Here is a 19341-nt window from a genome sequence, read left to right on the forward strand (position 1 = left end):
TGACGTCCAGTTCTTGGTATTCTTGACGTGTGCTTGACATCTTAAAATGTGGCAATTGTCTCCCATCAGCTGCTGGGACGGGCGTGTCCGGGGGTCTCCCATACGAACATTATACATGTCATGAGTCCCAATGTCCGACAGTCAGTTACAGGGCGTGGACGCAGTTCTCTCAACCGTAACTTTGTGCTGTTAAATCCTCATACGACAGACTTGTCGTGTGATTGATTTCCAATGACAGATGTATCTACATAGTTTGGATGCAGAGAAGAAGAAGAGGGTAGACGGGAAGTAGCTTGTGGTCTGTGGCTGTTACTAATTTAAAGTGCCTTGTTGTGAAAATCACAGAGGTGTCAATTCTCAGATGGGGGATTTCCAAAACCGCCCAATTCATTGAGCTAAAACCATCATGTGCATCCTGCCAATCTATAAATAGATTTTGGCAGACGACTTGTTTGGTCCTCTATTCCCCGCCCCCAGTCATTGGTTAAAGCCACGTGATTGGTCAAGAACGCAGCAGTGAGGGGAGGTGGTTTAAACATTAAAGAGACAGGCAGATGACAGAGGGAGACTGACAAAATTGATAGAAAACAGTGAAATTTGGACTCGTTTCAACGTTGACAGTTCAAAGGCAGAGTGTAGACTGCAAGGTTAAAATTCCCATCAATCAGGTTCCACAAATAACCCGCACAAGCCATCTGTACACTTGATGCAAAAAGCGATCAACCCCGCTAAACAGAACACAATTGATGAAGAACTAGGTAAAATTATTGCAGAGAAAGCACCTACACGGGATCATTCCTCAAGGTGGTGAAAGAAGATTACGTTCCTCATCAAGTGTTTAATGCTGAGGAAACCGGCTACTCCATTCCATCAAGCCATCGACCATCACAAAGGTAAATAAAACAACTTTATTATACCGTACAGTTTATTTCTTTCATTATAATATCATAGCACCTTTATTAGACATAAAATAAGGTATATTTTGTGTAATTTTACGGCTTTTGAGATCATTGCCCAGGCGCTTTCAGGTCAGGAGAGCGGCCATTTTCTTTGCGAGCGATTTGCTTTATTATAGAATTGTCATTGATTGTCCACATTTGTCTGTTGAACCGGTAGTAACGGCAGTATTTTTAATATTTTGTGGGTTTGTTGTCTGATTGCCAGTCAATCCCACTTCACGGAGTGAACGTCAGTCTGATGACTCTGCGTTTGTAAAAGACAACTAATCAATAAAACCAATCAATACAAATATCAGCAGGTAAATAAACACTTCAGATCTTTTGCGGACTATGTCAAACTTTCCCCGGTGGTGTTTTGCTTATAGTGTCTGCACCTCGGGGTCATTTTACTGGCCCTTAACCCAGCCCCCCCGCCCGTCTTTTATAATCCTGAACTTCTGTTCTGTTACCGTAGTGACCAGTCACACGACTGGCTTGTGTGTGTGTGTGTGTGTGTGTGTGTGTGTGTGTGTGTGTGTGTGTGTGTGTGTGTGTGTGTGTGTGTGTGTGAGAGAGAGAGATTTGTCATTGATGTACTAAGGAAGGGGCAGTGTTCAGCAGCGCTTGAAGTTTCAGACTTGAAGTTTTTAAATTGCCCTTCTGCCTTTCTTATGTGTGTGTAAATATGAATATTAAAATATTTTTGTAAAGAAATATATATATTTTAACAATACATATATACAGTAAAGTCTCGTTATATCGATATCGGATATATCGATAGTCCCGGTTATATCGATACTATTTCTATGCACGCACGGAGAAAATTACATGCAAACAGGGTCGGATATATCGATAGTCCCGGTTATATCGATATTTTTTCGGACTCCCTTGAATATCGATATAACGAGACTTTACTGTAATTATACATACACTTTTAATCCCATGTGAACACTACACATATAATTATAAATATCCATCAAAAATTCACTCATAACCGAAGCATTTCTCCCATTTCTTTTCATTCGGCAACACAGTAATGTGTAAAAATTGAATCATTATTCATAACACTAAATTTAAGTGTTATATATAGCTGACTGGCTATCTATTAGCTTTCTAGTGGCTAGCTAGCTAGTTGGCTGGCTATTGGCTATTAGCTAACTGGCTGGCTGGCTATCTGTTAGCTCTCTATTAGCTAGCTTGCTAGTTTTTTTATTGATTTGAGTTATTCCGGGTTGAGTGAATGCTGGCGCATGTGGCTGCCGCTGCTCACCCACGGAAAAACTGATATAGTGACTGTAAAGTGACCTTGAGAGTTTTGAAAGGCACGTAGAAATGAAATATATTCTTATATATATATATTTCTTAACTTACCGCTGGTTAGCTTGTCCACTGAATGAAATGACCATTAGATTATTGACATGTACGCCTACAGTGTCGTGGTTAATTATTCATTACCGAGTGGAGCATTCAAGGAAAAATGAATCACCGTGTTATGACTAATAGCTCATTGATGAAAGCTGGTTTGTGTTGTAAGGTGTTAAACAAAAGTGGGCGTGTATGTGCGCCGTCACACATGTGACATACTCCATATAACCTCCGACTCACACACATACATACATACTGTCAGTTCGCTACAATGCTAGGCTAGGTTCACATGCGTTGGATGGCTGTGACATCATCAGGCTGGTCAAAGTCCAGTTCCTCTATCCGGCTTAAAGCGGCAGACGTACACACACAAACACAGCCGGTGGATACCCGTCAAGACTAACGGCTTATTACGGATGTCTTCCCTTTGACAATGTGGATGTTCGGCGTCCCTCCTCTTCCTCGCACACCTTGCTTTTCACACGCCGAACGCCTCTGACTGACCCGGCGGGGGAGGGATGAGCTCGGCGGCGGCGTACAGACAGTTCCTCCAGGACTTGGAGGACAAACGAGGTAGATACCAATCCCGCATTATGATCTTATTGTTTTTCGGCTGTTTCGACTTGTTGTGAAATGAGGAAGCTGAGCACTTTGCTCGTCAAGCGATGAGGTGAATCAGTGTCAACTGAGTGAGGGTTGGGCAGGGGACAAAAATGATGTCATACCTGCTCTTCGGGAGTTTGTCGAAATGTCACTCCGTTTTAGGTTAAGTGACTGTTTTGACTTTTTGTGTTGTTTGGGTTGGGCAATACGAAATTATAGAACCTCCACTTATAGAAGGATTCGGGAGTATATGTGTCAATTATGTGTCCATAATTTGTAAAATCACTTCAAATGACTTCTACTGAGCGTATTTTGCAAAGATTCCACGGCATATAGATATATTTTACGTTTTAAGACCCGCGCTGAATAATCAGGAAGTCTTGTTTTCGAATTGGTGACGATTCCTGACGTGATGTCATGTCTGGAATGCCCCTTACCGAGAAAGCGACACACAATGCATTTTGGGTACTTTGGTCTGAAAACTTTGTGTTGATTTGTGTTGATGGCGAAATTAGACTGAAAACACATAAATAACGCGATGGTGAATAGTTGTGTGTTGCACTAAGACTACTATTTGATACTAGTTGACACAAATTCCCCGAAGACAAATCAGCCCATTTCCACCGGAGCTTGGGCGCCATCTTGTTCATTTTCTGGGAGGCTACATTGCAGTCCTGACGGCTCGAATTGATACGGGAGAACTTCTTTAATCGATTGTAAACATTTATGCTTTCCTCTTCGGAACTATTTGAATCATATTCATAACTGGATGAGTCATAAGAAAAGTATATTCTCCGAATCTGAAGCCATTGTTTTGATTCTCGAGCAAGGCAATACGCATTGGCGTGACGTCACGAACAAGGGGCTTTCTGAGGTCAATTTGAAGTAGTTTTGGACAGTTTAAGTAATTTTTATTGGTGTTCTGCATTAGACTAAAAATATCAGGCTGTGTGTTTTGGGTATTTTAGATGCTATAAAACTTTTTTCTGATGTCAGTTAGGAGACAAAAAAATTGTGTTGGTTATTCTTTAAAAGTTAAATATAAACTGTAGCCCATGAGCACCTTGAACTTGAACGGCGGCGCCAGTTAGCATCTGCACTTAATTGTTTATGTTGGCCTTCTGCTTTGTGGTGGTGGACACCAGATCCTGCACACGTGGTTTTCAACAAAAGATGAGTGGAGTAAGTTTTCTTTTCAGAGTCGGGTGATGCTATTAGCGCGGCAGCAGACTAGCGTAGTAGAGTAGCTTTAAGTGCCGGCTGCAAGCAAGTCCTTCTTTTTGTGTGTGTTGAAGTTGAGTCGGTTGGAGTTGTATGATGAATATGAACACCTGAGCTCGTACTCGTTACGTATGCTAATCATACAACAGCTGTGTGACACAAGTTTTTTTTTTTTTGGGGGGGAGGGGGTGGTCTCTCAATGGTTTTGATTGTCCCTCCCCCACTGGACTCTTATATTTGAAAAAGGCACAAACCATCTACACAATCCTTTACATGTTAGCATGTGCTTATGTTTGACGTAACTCGCGTCACTACAACATTATGCTAATAGCCATCTTTCTCTCTCTCTAGATATATTTAAAAGATCTGGTTGTCAACAGTAGCCTGGCTCAGGTTATTTTACTCCATGTCAGTGAACGCACATGTGTACTCATGTTTGTGTGCTGTTTGTTTTTCAAGTTCATGTGCCGAAGACCATATTAGCATAACCTGTAAGCATCACATAGCATGTTCAACGTGTCCTACATGTCATACGTGGTTAAGACGCAGCACAAAATGGCACTTTGAAATAAACCAGTGATAGATAGATACTAGGATAGATGGACACTATAGATACAGTAGCTAGACACTATAGATACAGTAGATAGACACTATCGATACAGTAGATAGTCACGACAGATAGATACTGTAGATAGACTCTGAAGATAAATACTGTAGATAGATACAATAGATCGATAGATGCTTTAGATAGACTACTGTAGATAGACTCTGAAGATAAATACTGTAGATAGATGCTTTAGATAGACTACTATAGATACAGTAGATAGACTCTGTAGATAGATGATGTAGATAGATAGACTCTGTAGATATTGTAGATAGATACTATAGATACAGCAGATAGATACTGTGGATAGATAGTATCGATAGATTAGATGAGGCTTTATTTTTCCCACCGTGGAGAAATTTACATTTCACAGAAGCAAAAACAAAATACAGGAGCTGTTGTCAAGGCAGCCACTATTACGGCGCCATCTTGAAGTAAGAAAGAAAGATACTATAGATGCTGTAGATAGATACTGTAGGTAGATAGACACAGACACATTAACCTATTTTAAAAGTAACTATTTATTACAGAATGTTTTGTCCAGCGGCTTAAGGCAGTCATATGAGGGTTTTTTTTTTACTTTTGCGGCTAAGCAAACATTAGGAGTATTGTTGCGGCCATGTCATGAGTTTGTTTTCGAGCAAACCGCAGTCATGCGGGTTCAAAGCCTGGTCCAATTGGATTAAGAGGGATATCGGGCTTCAATATTTGGATTGTGAAAAAGAAGAAAGGGTGGGGTGTGGGGGGGGCGTGACTATGGTCCTGTATTATGCACTCCATTTTGTTTGCCCGTGGTCTGATGCCATTACGCGAACCGCGTTTGACTGTTCTTGCGCGGTAGTGATGGTGATTGGAGCGAGGTAGAACGTGACTGTTCGCATTGCTTAGCATCTTGACTTTAAAAGCTGGTTGATCAGGTTATGTAAATGCTCTTCCGCCACCAATATCTCAAGTTCGCTTTGTTTTTATACTAGGGTTTCTGGTCAAGGTTAGGCTTGCTAGCCAGGATCAGGGTCCCAAGTCAGGGTTTCAGGACTGTCGTTTATTAACCCTGACAAGAAATCTTTTGTAAACCGTCTAGGAAGTCTCTTGAGTCTCTTCAGTCTGTGTTCTTTAATCATCTCTTTTACTAACATCCATCCATTTTATTATCCGCCCATCCTCACAAGGGTCACATTCACACTGAAGCTATTGGAGAATTTCGAGTTTTTGGGGAGAAAATCCATTGAACTAACGCTTGGATGCTTCTTTTGACTATCACATACTTTTCAAGTGGATCCCACTGATTTTAGCAGCAAGAAAATGTTTTATTGGGGGGGTCGTCATAGCAACGCCACATGAAATACCAACCAGAGTCTGGATGTCATCGCTCCAATTTTCTGCTGAGCATCTGACTCTGCCTGAGGTCAGTTGTAATTCTGAGTACTGCCCCTTACCCCCACACTCCTCTCGTTTGTGTGTACATTGACACTTTGACAACTTGCTAGCATATTTCCAGACGTCTGCGAGTGTGTGCCTGTGCTCCGATAAAACGTGTTTGTGCTTTCCTGCTTATCAGCGACGCGACACTTGTAGGCGTTACCGTCACATTCTGTCACATTAGCAGCAATTACAGACCCAACACCCCCCTACCGCACCCCAACCCCCAGAGCTCGTCGCCGACTTTCATGTATAAATCAGGCAACGTGAGAACATTCTCAACTCGTCTGTAATTAAAATGCATTTAATAAAAACAAAAAACATGGCCGTATATCAAGTTCTGTACATGGAGTAAAAGTATTCAAACAACAACCAGTAAAACAAAAACATATATCGCATACGAGAGAAAGCACAAAAACAGTTAAACTATAACAAATGAAGTCTCATACTAATTTAAAAGCCAAAGAATAAAAGAATGTGAGAGTGAGCTCATTAAAATGGGATTACAGTCAAACATTTAACACAATTATGGCCTTCATTGATCATTCCCTCTTTTCCTCATTACTCATTTTTCAATCCACTAGAGCCCGTTTTTCTTTTTTCCCCCCAAAAAAAGACTTGATCAACTCATTCACTGCCAGATAAGGTGCAAAAATGTGTCCACTCCAGTGCCAGGGTTTTTGTCATTTTGATTCAAATCGCAGGACCCACAGAATATTGAGTTTTAGGACTACATAAACAGTCAATTCAGCATAAGAAACCTTATCTTAGACTCTCTTCTTTCATCAGAAAAAAATAGTTAATTCCTAAGTTCTATGGGTCTGGAGTTATCTGAGCTTGAAATAGGGGCTGCTGTACAAAATCTAATACATAAATATAGATTTATATAGCGCTTTAACAACAGCTGAAAATGTAACAAAGCGCTAACATGGGCAAAAGGCAAATGCTGCCCTCTCATGGAAGGGAAAAACATTGCCAGAGGTTTGACCAGCGCTTTATCGGTACTCCCTGCAAGAAAAAGAAAACCCAAACAAATTTGGGAATGGCGCTCCACTTTTCAATTCCCGAATAAATTCGGGAATGGCAGCAAATGAATTAACGTCTGTACAGTGTCGAACGTAACTCATGTCAACACGGTCTCCAATATACCCATTTAGGCATCATTTTAGAAGATTGTTTTCTACACACCACCTATAAATCTAATACACACATATTTACACTAAAATAGGTTAAAATGTTTAAGCACTGAATTTAAAAAGAATCTGCTTTCACTTTCTCTTTCCCAGCAGGGCGTTTAAGGCCTCACACAAACTCCTTGTGACACATGCTGCAGAGGAAGCTCAACCTCCCGCTAACATAAACAAACACCGTCGAACCTGGCGCGCAAAACCGATGCGTCGAGTCAGTCCTCTTGATGGTTTTATTTAATGAGACACTTTTACTAGCTAGCTAGCTAGCGCGTACCAAAGCATTGAGACAGTTAGCTTAGCGATGTCGCCATTCATCAGAGAGAGCTCACGTGAACTTGACGTCATGGTCTTCCCTGACAGCGGCGTAATTAACTGCAGTGTCCGAGGGCAATGGGGGGGGTCAAGCTGAGCTATAAAAGAACAGAGAAACAGGACTGGGACCGTAATGGTTGCGCATCCATGGCAACGATAACAGCTGGGGTTAAAATGGAGGGCTCAGTTGCCGCAGTGTTGTGTTGAGTTTTTGTGCGTTTGTGTACACTCTTCACATTCTTTGCCCCTTTACGCCCTTTCTTGTGCCCCCTTCATTTCGCCTTTTCCCATCGCTGACCTTCTCCGCCCGTTGTTTCTCTTCCTCGGTCTCACGCCAGCCCCCCCCCCCCCACTCCCCCACCCGAAAACATTTCTCACTGTGACGCTAACGTGCCTTGAAGCAAGTGTTCCCAGCTCTTAACCTGTTTTTGTGACCTGTACGCAGTCATTGTTGTCACCTCTCCGATATACCGCAGCCCGTTAAGGCGGTCACTTGACACCACTCCATGTTTTACTTATTTACACACACACATTTAGTGTCTAAGAAACTTGTTGCAAATTGTCAAACTTTTCTCTTGTGAAAAGTTTCAAAAACCGCACCCCAGTTTAGTCACTTTATACAAATCTGTGTCTGGCATGGTGATCGAGAAGAAGAAGTTATCATATTTAAAAGTTTCATGCTGTAATATGCTTAGTCAACATGTGTGACTGGAATACACAATTGAAGCACAGACAACCTGGGGTCAATCTGAGGTCAACAGACACAGCAAGTTAAACTGTCATCTTCATCGAGGAGATCTGGCCTTGGACAGAATTTAGAACTTGGGGAAACTCCTTATCACAGAAGTAATTTAGGCCTTCAAACTCCTTCACAGCAAGAGCTCATTATCCAGGTTACAAATGTATCAGTTCATGGAAAACACAATGTTTGATTGCTTACAGCTGTTCGCGATCAGAACGTTCCAAGGGCGTAGTATTCTAATCAAGAAAAGTATGTTTTACTAATGTATCACTTAAATTTGCATATGCTCTCAATAAATAGCTTGGCAGAGGGCTGCAAAATTCAGACGTCTGTCACAATATTTCTGGGTTCGAATCTTGTCCACGGTGTCCGATCGAACATCTCTGACACAAGGATACATAGTAAAAGAAAAAAAAAACAGCAACATACTAGACAGGAAGATACACTTTTCTATTGTTTTACTCCTTGATTTGATTATTGTCAGGCTAGTTGGCTAGTTGGGCTTGCCGATTGCTCTCATGAGTGAAATTTTCAGTCACAGACCCCCTAAACAAATCCGAATTCCTCCCTAATCAAACAAACATACATCAAACCACTCCTCTTCCGAAGTGAAGCTTCTGTTTTCTCACCAGGTCATAAATCTCCACTTTCCGTGGTGGTGGCCTCCCTCTTTTCCCACCATCTCATCTCCATTTTGCTGCCTCCTGGTGGTCAATGTGGAAACACCGCATGGAGAAGCACAATGGTCATTGAATTTTCAAATAGTTTTTTTTTTAACTCATTCACTGCCAGATGATGTGCAAAAACATGTTCACTCCAGTGCCAGGGTTTTAGTCATTTTCACTCAATTTGCAGGACCCACAGAATATTGTTTTAGGACTACATATACATTCAAGGCAGCATAAGAGACCTTAGACTAATTTCGTTCATCAGAAAAAAAGTTAATTCCTAAGTTATATGGGTCTGGAGCTTGAAATGGGGGCGGCTGTACATAATACAATACATATTTATTTATATAGCGCTTTAAAAACAGCTGAAACTGTAACAAAGTACTAACATGGACAAAAATCTAATGCTGCCCCCTTGTGGAAGAGAAAAACATCGCCAGAGGTCTGTCCAGTGCTTTATCGGGATATAAATTTGGGAATGGCAGTGTATGAAAAAAAGTTAATTCTTCACGTCTGACTGAACTTTAGCTCTTCTCTGCGTGCCGCCTTGTTGTTAGTGTATTCATTCTAAGCAATGAACTTGAATTTATTAAGAACCTAGCCTCAATGTTAGCATTTAGCTTTAGCTTCAAAGCCAGCAGGACTTGTCTGGAGGTTGTCTGGACTCTCCTTTATTTAGTGTGTGTGTGTGTGTGTGTGTGTGTGTGTGTGTGTGTGTGTGTGTGTGTGTGTGTGTGTGTGTGTGTGTGTGTGTGTGTGTGTGTGTGTGTGTGTGTGTGTGTGTGTGTGTGTGTGTGTGTGTGTGTGTGTATATGTTTCATGTTTATGTGTTGAGGTTTGCTAATCCGCGCACTGTCAGTTTATGCAGGGGTCATGCTACTTGTAATCTCTTAATGGCCTCTTGGGGTGTCTTATGTGCCTGCCCCGCTCACTTCCTGCGTGCAGCCATCCGCTAAGATCACCTTATCAAAACATACCATCAGCCGACTGTCACTCACTCATTCACGAATAGTTTATTTTTCCATCACTATCTATTCAAGCGTCTTTGTAACATGTGAGATTAGCTGAGCCGACACTCTGAGTTCGAATGCTCATGTCTGTTTGACCCGCTCGTGCCCAATTCATCGTCTGGTTGGTCACTCATCTGTCAAAATATGTTTTGGGATCAGCAAATGTTAACAGAGGACGACAGCTGTTATTTTTTTAGCTGGATTATATTGCCCCCTATGTGCTGAAAGTGGTACTGCATGCAGAGCTGTGCTCCATAGTCCCATCCATAGTTGTCCAAATTGTTCTGTTTTCAGTGTTTCCTCTGTATCAAATATAACCACACAGTTTAGAGGATACATTTTTCCTGCCATCCCTATCTTCATATCACACAGCTGTCATATGTATTTATTTATTTCCTGCTGCCTCTCGGCTATTGTGTCGACGTGACCTTGTTGCGAAGCGGCTGCGAAAGGACGCTGACTATGACAATTTGAATGGGGGGGAGGGGGTTGGAGGGTGATAAAAGGCGGCTCGTCAGAATATAAAGCACTTTAAAGGACAACCGACGCCTCCGGACAAGTTGTGTCCATAATTTGTAAAATCACTTCAAATGACTTCTACTGAGCATATTTTACAAAGATTCCACCGCATATGGCTATATTTTACGTTTTAAGACTTGCGCTGAATATTCAGGAAGTCTTGTTTTCGAGTTGGTGCGTTCTTGACGTGATGTCACGTCAGGAACACCCCTGATCGAGAAAGCGACACACAATGCATTTTAGGTACTTTGTTTGGTCTGAAAACTTCGTGTTGATGGCGAAATTAGAAGGAAAACACATAAATAACGCGATGGTGAATTGTTGTGTTGCACCAAGACTATTTGATACTAATTGACACAAATTCCCAGCAGACAAATCAGCCCATTTCCAACGGGGCTTGGGCGCCATCTTGTGCATTTTATGGAAACTACATTGGAGTCCAGACGGCTCAAATTGATACGAAGGATTTCTTTAATCAATTGCAAACATTTATGCTTTCCTCTTCAGAACTATTTGAATCATATTCATAACTGGATGAGTAACAAGAAAGCATCTTCTCTGAATCTGAAGCCATTGTTTTGATTCTCGAGCAAGGCAAGAAAGACATCCTGGCGTGACCTCACGAACAAGGGGGCGGGACCTTCTGAAACTCGCCATTTCCAAGGTCATTTTGAAGTAGTTTTGGGATACTTTAAGTCATTTTTTTATTGGTGTTTTGCATTTGACTAAAAATATCAGCCGCGTGTTAACGTTTTGGGTATTTTAGATGCTATAAAACGTTTTTCTGATGTCAGTTAGGAAACAAAAAAAATAATGTTGGTTGCCCTTTAATGTCCAGTAGTTGTGTTGTTTTGTTGTTGTTTTTTTTTACACGGGGAGAACGTGTCACAATAGGCACCATTGTCCGTGGCGGGTGAAAAGCGATGACATGTTTCCCTGCCCGATAAATGAAAGGAGCCATTCACTTCAAAACGAAGCTTTTTAGCATGCTCTAGTTCATGTCATTTTTGCGCCCCTTCTTTTTTTTAAACCCAAGCAACAAAAAATACTCATAATCAACTGTAATGTATTGGACATTATTTATTATTATGTATGACCTCTAATATGTTTGATATTGTGGTTTTTAATCCGCACTGTTGTTGGAAACAGCTAAACGAGCAAAGTTGCAGCTTTCCAACCTGGCTTTGGTTTCATTGTCTCTCCTGCCACACTGTGGTGGTGAGCAGCGGTGCCACTTTTCCCCTGACAGTTCTTATCCTGCTTCATTGATTAACTCATTCACTGCCAGACGATGTGCAAATATGTATCCACTCCAGTGCCAGGGTTTTTATAATCGTCATTCAAATTGCACAGAATATTGAGTTTTAGGACTACATAAACATTCAATGCAGTGCAAGATACCTTAGATTCTCGTCCTTCATCAGGAAAATATGAGTTAGTTCCGAAGTCATATGGGTCTGGAGTTATCTGAGCTTGAAATGATGGCGGCTGTACAAAATACAATACATACATATTGATTTATATAGCGCTTTAACAACAACTGAAGATGGAACAAAGGATTATGGATTATTCTCATTTAAATGGTTTCCTAATTTTTGGGATACACACTTTTCGCCTTACACACTTTCTCTGGGAAACCAATTACGTTTGTAAGCCAAGATATAACTGTATATTTATATTTTTTTTACCAGCAAACGTATATATTGTGGGTTCCCGTCCCTAAAGTTCACGCACACTTCTTTCCAAGGTGTCAGTAACAGGAGACGTCCAATCTGTCCGTCTCTCCGGCTGGCTGACTCAGATTTTGGCATTCATATGGGGCCCTCTGTCCACTGTACACTCAATCGCCTCCCTCCACGATCTGCGTCATAGTCAGCTGATGTCCAAAAGGTAAAAATAAAATCAAAATATCAAAGCCATGATGCGTCACATCGTTAATGGCAACGCCATCAAACACATAAACACAGTTCAGGCAGTACTCCAGGACCTTCCAGTTACTCTATGCTTGGAGATCTTTGCGACTCTGTTTTAAATATAAAACAAAACGATCAAAAAAAAAAAATTAAGGCCGTCACAAGAAGCATAGTCTGTATGGCTTCCTCCTTTTGTCTAAACGCTCTGATTGGAGGATTTGGAATTCGTTCTCAAGTGTGCTTTCGAGAGAGAGGGAGGGCAACTCCACAGGGTGAAAGCTCTGTGCACTTGTTAAGCTGGCTAGTTCTGTGTTTGTGATCCCGTGAGATGCGTTCATCTTCCATCTTCCTTTGGATCCTAACTGATAGTCTCTTTTTGGGTAAAGTGTATGGACTTCCTGTACGACCCTGGCGTCATGGCGCCCATCTTGATGGCGGCGGTGCACTTCCTCACCGCCGCCGGTGTTTGGTTCTACCACCGCCGTCGTCGTCGCCGTGTCCTCTCACCGCCCGTGTTTGAAAGAGGTAACAACTGCCTGCACAGGAAGGAAGTAATTCCTGTCATAATTGACATGAGCGCTACAATACTGACTTTTTATGTCAAGTCAAGCTTTGGTAGAATCATTTTGTATTAATTAACTTTTCGTATTGAATCTTTTAGGTAGGTACAGATGTTAACATGTACCATTCCTATTGCAGGCTTGCTAACATGCTAACATGGCACTATTCTATTTCAAAGGCGAACACACATTTCTCTTGTTACAGTCATAGAAACTGATAGAGATTAGACAGAATAAGAAGTTATCATATTTAAAAGTTTCATGCTGTTATATGCTTAGTCAACATGTGTGACTCGAATACACAATTGAAGCACAGACAACCTGGGGTCAATCAGGTCAACAGACACAGCAAGTTAAACTGTCAGCTTCATCTAGGAGATCTGGCATGGCACAGAATTCAGGACTTGGGAAACTCTTTATCACAGAAGTAATTTAGGACTTCAAACTCCTTCACAGGAAGAGGTCATTAGCCAGGTTACAAATTTATCAGTTGATGGAAAACACAATTTTTTATTGCCTACAGCTTTTCCTGCTTAGAACTCAAGAGGTGTGGTATTCTAATCAAGAAAATTATGTTTTACTAATGTATCACCCAAATTTGCATATACTCTCAATAAATAGCTTGGCAGAGGGCTGCAGAATTCTGACGTATGTTATGAATGGCTGCGTCTCCTGCCGGCAGTAGTCCATAGTGTCTCACTGTCATATCTCTAACAGAAACTCACGTTTGAGTATTTGCTTGTGATCTGAGTCCATATTTGGATCCAAAAGTGAGGCCATGCTTTATCAGAAGCTTTGTTCAACTCTTGGCTGCTAGCACCGTGAGCTCTATTGCAAGTGGGCTTGCAATAAGCCACCCTATTTAGATCTAATTAAAAAATGTAGTCTAACCCATGGCATGCCTTTGATGCAGTTGGCTGTGATCAAGTTTTTGTGCTTTGTATCATCCTTCAAGCTTTTCTTCTTCTTTTTTTGGTGATTTATAGACTAGTGAGGCAATGCAAATGAGAATTGGCTAGCGACCAGTCCAGGGTCTTCACACAATCCAGCACACCTATGACATATCTGCCATACCTCAGGGGATTCAGTCAAACACAATCTGCCATTGCCCAAATAATAATACTGCATTTTGATTCATTTCACACCTTTTTTTTGTCCTCTGTCTGCTTTGATACCGGTGTCCCTCAGGGCTGCGTCCTTGGTCCCTTATTGATTTCTCGTAATGTAACATTCTTCTAATTTGTAGCTTTCTCTTGCTTGCTCATCAAAAATTTAGATTTTGTTTATGTTCTCCAGCATATCCCACAGTGGGCAAGAACTTCCAGCTGGGGTCACAGTGCAGGCTTAGTGTCTTAAGCCCATTTAGGATTTGTTGGTTTGCTCGAGACACGCAAATTGTTTTCATCTGTTGTGATGTGGTTGGCTACAATTGTGCCAGCTCAGGACTGTGGTGTGAAAGGTCAAACATGCTAAGCTCTCACGGGTGATAGAGCTTTGTTACTATGTTACACATTATTATTGAACATGTGTACTTTATGTTAAGAAGTAGTCCATAATGTACTCTTGTGTATAATTTGTACAACAGGAAGTGTGCAGATTAATATAAATCTAAAATGCACTCATGTTTCTCCCATATGGCCACACGAGGGCAGTGTGCGCTGCATGATTAGTTGATGACCTGCTAATTTTAGGCTGATTTGTACTGTGTTTACTGGCTAATTTTAGGCTGCTTCGTCCTCTGCACACAATGTGGGTGGCTTAATATCCCTATCCACAAAGGGCTTGATGACCGACAATTAAATCGAGTGGAAATTGAATGTGAAAGTGAAAATGACACAATTCCAGGAAGCCCGGAAGGGGAAGAATGAGGGAGGGAGATTAAAGCAAGAGTGGTGCTAATCTTGAGCTGCTCCGGCGTGCTTAATGTCAGACGTCAGACTTGAAGAAGCTAAAAAAAAAAAGGGAATCACTCTAAGGTAAAGTTGCGTGTGTACACGGTAGCTGTCACTTTCAGTAGTGGATTTGCATCCATGTTCCTTAAATGTGTTGTCAAATTTTAATTGAACAGAATGTAAACAATGAAACATTTTCTGCATCATGATTAATTCATTGTGGTGTGCATGCTTTGGCCACTTTCTGGATCCTGATAATATTGGTTAGCGTGTCTATGGTGTCAATTGTTGTTTGTTAGCATTAAGCTAAGTGGAATTTCCTTTGTAATGTATGTAATGCTATCCGTTTATTTATTTTAAGAACTTGACTTGGAATTCATCGCTCGCGCCAACTGGTTGCCGCCGCCTCTCTTCTACTTGGCTCTCTTTGGTTCAAACGTGACACAGCAAGATTTTCTCCAGCTAGGAGAGGCACAAGGATGCGAGAGAGGCAAGGAAGGCGGAGCTTCTGGGGTGAAGGACTGTGATGCGATTCAAGTTTCTAAAATTAGGAACAATTACAGAGATGACTGAATCGTGGGCTGTCCATAAAGGCTGAGAGCTACTCGACGACGAAAGTGAGACTTAAAAACACAAGAGAGTAAATAAATGTCGAAAATAACACTTGGTTAGTGTCATAGAATGACATGTTACGGTAAAGCGACCCGGAGAGCCCCCGGCTTGCTTGATCTCTGGTGAGAGAGTGAGGAAAGAGTGGGGCGGGGACGATGAAGTCATTGGAGAGGAGGGACCAGAGGCGAAGAGGCACTCTGACACAACACGTGTCGAGAACGCAACGGAAGCACAGAGCCGACGGGCCGCGGCGACATGGCGGGAGAGGACGGCTGAGGGGGATTTACCAGGTGCTGGTCGGGGGGGTGGATTAGGACCTCTTATGGACACGCTTTTGGAGACTATGCGGCCTGACTACAGAAGTGAATCTCACCTCAACGCGTACCTGTACTCGCGGATGTGCTGTGCAGGTCGGTCTGTGGGTGACAGGATGTCAAAGTGATTGACAGTGGGTGTGTACGTGTGTTTATGAGCGAAGGCCGGTATTGAAATTACCATGTGAGAGCATGAAAGTAAGTTTGAGGACCTGTGTGTGAGAGAGTCTGTATTTGTGTGTGACGTAGCATGCGATAGTATTGCATGACTGGTGAGTTATCACGAGTGACTGTATTATAATGTATTTGTGAGAGTTAATGCATGTGTGTGAGACTAGGTGTGAGATAAGACAATGGAGTATTAAAGAGAGCATGAAGGTGAGTTTGAGCACCTGTGTGAGATGGAATCTGCATTTGTATGTGATGTAGCATGTGATAATATTGCATGACTGGTGAATTTTCACAAGTGCTTGTATGTTGATATTTGTGTGAGAGTTAATGCGTGAATGTGAGACAATGTGTGAGATAAGTCAATGTGTGAGCGATTCAGTGTCTTTGTGTTTATTTGAGTCTGTGCGTGTGACACTTGTGTCCATGTGCATTGGGGATTCCTACTATGTGAGAGTGTGAGAAAGTGAACAATACTCTATTGTAGCATGAATGAGTGCCAATACGTGCCAGTTACCTCCACACTAATGTAGTATACCCACAGTTATTTATTTCTGAATTGTATCCACTTTATTGTGTCATATTGATGTACGGGCGTGTCTGAGTGTGCATGTATGAGAGAGAAAGATGTGTCAGCTGAGCGACCCGGGCAGCAGGTTTGGGAAGCAGGACGTGTCGTGAAACTATGTCGCAAGTGCCTGTTGTAATACATTCACTTTGCCTTCCTGCTTCTATTGGAAAAATATGTGAGAGTTTGTGCATGCATCACTTAATTAACTCTGCTACAGTTGAGATATTTAACATATAATATATTTAAGCCTCAATCCAACATCCTGGTTAAAAATCAGAACTACTTTAAGAGCAGTAGAATGTATTAAGTGGTGTGTTTGTGTCCTATGCGCATGCAGGAAATGATAACGTCTGTCTCCACGTGGCTTGGCACTCTGTCTCCGTGGCAACAGCTAAACACCTGTTAGGCCAATTGAATCTCGCGGTTTCCATGTTGTTGCACTTCCCAAGCCAAGCATGGAAACATTGTGCAATCTGTTTTTTTTAAGAAGTCAGTGCACTACAGTACACATAAAACTCATTACAAAAAGTCACATTTTGGTGACTTAATTGGACAACAGTCCAAAACAGACTCAAATATATTTTCAAAACATGGTGTTGTACACACACAAGTAAGAAAAAACGAGTACATGAGTTTTTTTCCCAAGTGGAATGATGTCACGTGGAGATGGAGAAGACAAAGATTGTTTCCACCACACATTGTTTCCAGCACTATGTGCTTGCATATCTGTGTCTGACTCGTTGTTTGTGGTGGTGGGAGGCAGGAGATAAGACATTGGTGGCCCAGCATCAACCTCTATTCCCAGAACAAATGCATCAGCCCTCTGGAACATGATATGTGTCTTGCAACGCCATGGACAAGTGAAACAAAACAACGCAGACCTCCTCCAACGCTCTAAATTGGATCAGTGGGAAACACACACTTTCATGTTTTTTTTTTGCATCCTTACACAGATTTGAGATTTCGCTGTACTCATTGAGGCATTGAGAGATTGAACACCAGTGGTTCTAAGATTGACCCCTGGGGAATCCCTCAGGTTTTAGCCATGTAGGCTTAAAAGTCAACAGACGCCATTTTTTTTTTCCTAACTGACATCAGAAAAACATTTTATAGCATCTAAAATACCCAAAACACACAGGCTGATAATTTTAGTCAAATGCAAAACACCAATAAAAATAAGTCAGTGTCCCAAAACTACTGTACTTCAAAATGACCTTGGAGATGCCGAGTTTCAGAAGGTCCCGCCCCCTTGTTCGTGACGTCATGCCAGGACGTCTTGCTTCACTCTAGAATCCAAACAATGGCGTCAGATTCGGAGAAGATGCTTTTGTGTTACTCATCCAGTTATGAATATGATTCAAATAGTTCTGAAGAGGAAAGCATAAATGTTTGCAATCGATTAAAGAAGTCCTCCCGTATCAATTCGAGCCGTCAGGACTCCAATGTAGCATCCCAGAAAATGCACAAGATGGCGCCCAAGCTCCGTTGGAAATGGTCTGATTTGTCTACTGGGAATTTGTGTCAACTAGTATCAAATAGTAGTCTTGGTGCAACACACAACGATTCACCATCACATTATGTGTTTTTTCCTTCTAATTTCACCATCAACACGAAGTTTTCAGACCAAACAAAGTACCCAAAATGCATTGTGTGTTGCTTTCTCGGTTAGGGACGTTCCAGATGTGACGTCATGTTAGGCATCGTCATCAACTCGAAATCAAGACTTCCTGAATCTCCAGCGCGAGTCTTAAAACGTAAAATGTAGCTATATGCCGTGGAATCTTTGTAAAATACCCTCAGTAAACGTAACAATGTAGTTGTCCTCTAATACTGTTTGATAGCTGTTGTGATACTGTATATATCGCACACCGATGTGCTTTGGTGGCTCTACTGCTACTACCTTGTTTCATCAATCCTCTCACAAACCAATGAACTCGGCAATTTCTGTGGCTGATTGGGTACTAATGGACAGTTAACCTCATGTTGTCCGTGTGTATAATGTATAACTTTGCAGCACACTCACACACGACAATGTCATATCCACTCTCGGGAACACAATCAATTATTATCCGTTAGCCATAATGCACACTATTCAAATCTTGCAAATTTACTGGGAAAGTGCATGTGTGTCGATCAACCGAGGGGAAATCCATCACACCGAAAATGAAAGTGAATATTTTTGGATTGTGTCATTAACTCCCCCTTTCTCTCTCGATTCCCCACAGATGAGCGTGACAGAGTTCAGAAGAAGACTTTCACAAAGTGGGTCAACAAGCATCTCATCAAGGTACAGTTCAATTCAATTTCACTCATTCACTGCCATTTACAAATTTATTCCGAAATTGAAAATATGACGTAGAGCGCCATTCCTGAATTTGTTCGGGTTTTAATTTATTTCTAGTTTGGGTGCCAATAAAGCGCTGGCCATGGCCTCTGGCAATATTTTTTTCCCTTCCACAACGGGGCAGCATTTCCTTTTTTCCATGTTAGCGCTTTGTTCTAGCTTCAGCTGTTGTAAAAGCGCTATATAAATCAATCTTTATGTATTGCATTGTATTTTGGACAGCCACCCTCATTACAAGCTCATATAACTGCAGGCCCATTTAATTCAGGAAGTAACTTTAAAATACAGAGTCTAATGTTTTTTACGCTGCGTTGCATGTTTATGTAGTCCTAAAACTCAATATATGGGTCCTGAAATTCAAGTGACAATGACACTG

At 41.6% G+C, this 19341-nt stretch overlaps 1 protein-coding gene across 8 annotated transcripts in view; it reads left to right on the plus strand.

The window, feature by feature from the left end:
* The window catches only part of macf1a (microtubule actin crosslinking factor 1a), a 135095-nt gene that overhangs the window by 16864 nt on the left and 98890 nt on the right, over positions 1–19341 (plus strand). For 5 of the 8 annotated variants that reach the window (XM_088987059.1, XM_088987053.1, XM_088987061.1 and 2 more), the window contains one exon: positions 18847–18908. In XM_088987059.1, coding sequence (XP_088843185.1) covers positions 18847–18908 — 62 coding nt within the window. Of the gene's footprint in view, positions 1–2600; positions 2877–12878; positions 13030–15808; positions 15979–18846; positions 18909–19341 lie in introns of those variants that run through there. The other 3 variants (XM_088987057.1, XM_088987054.1, XM_088987056.1) reach the window with 3 other exon arrangements.

The sequence above is a fragment of the Hippocampus bargibanti genome, linkage group LG20 (genome assembly GCF_051943395.1).
Source record: "Hippocampus bargibanti isolate YZ-2025 linkage group LG20, ASM5194339v1, whole genome shotgun sequence".
Classification (NCBI taxonomy): domain Eukaryota; kingdom Metazoa; phylum Chordata; class Actinopteri; order Syngnathiformes; family Syngnathidae; genus Hippocampus; species Hippocampus bargibanti.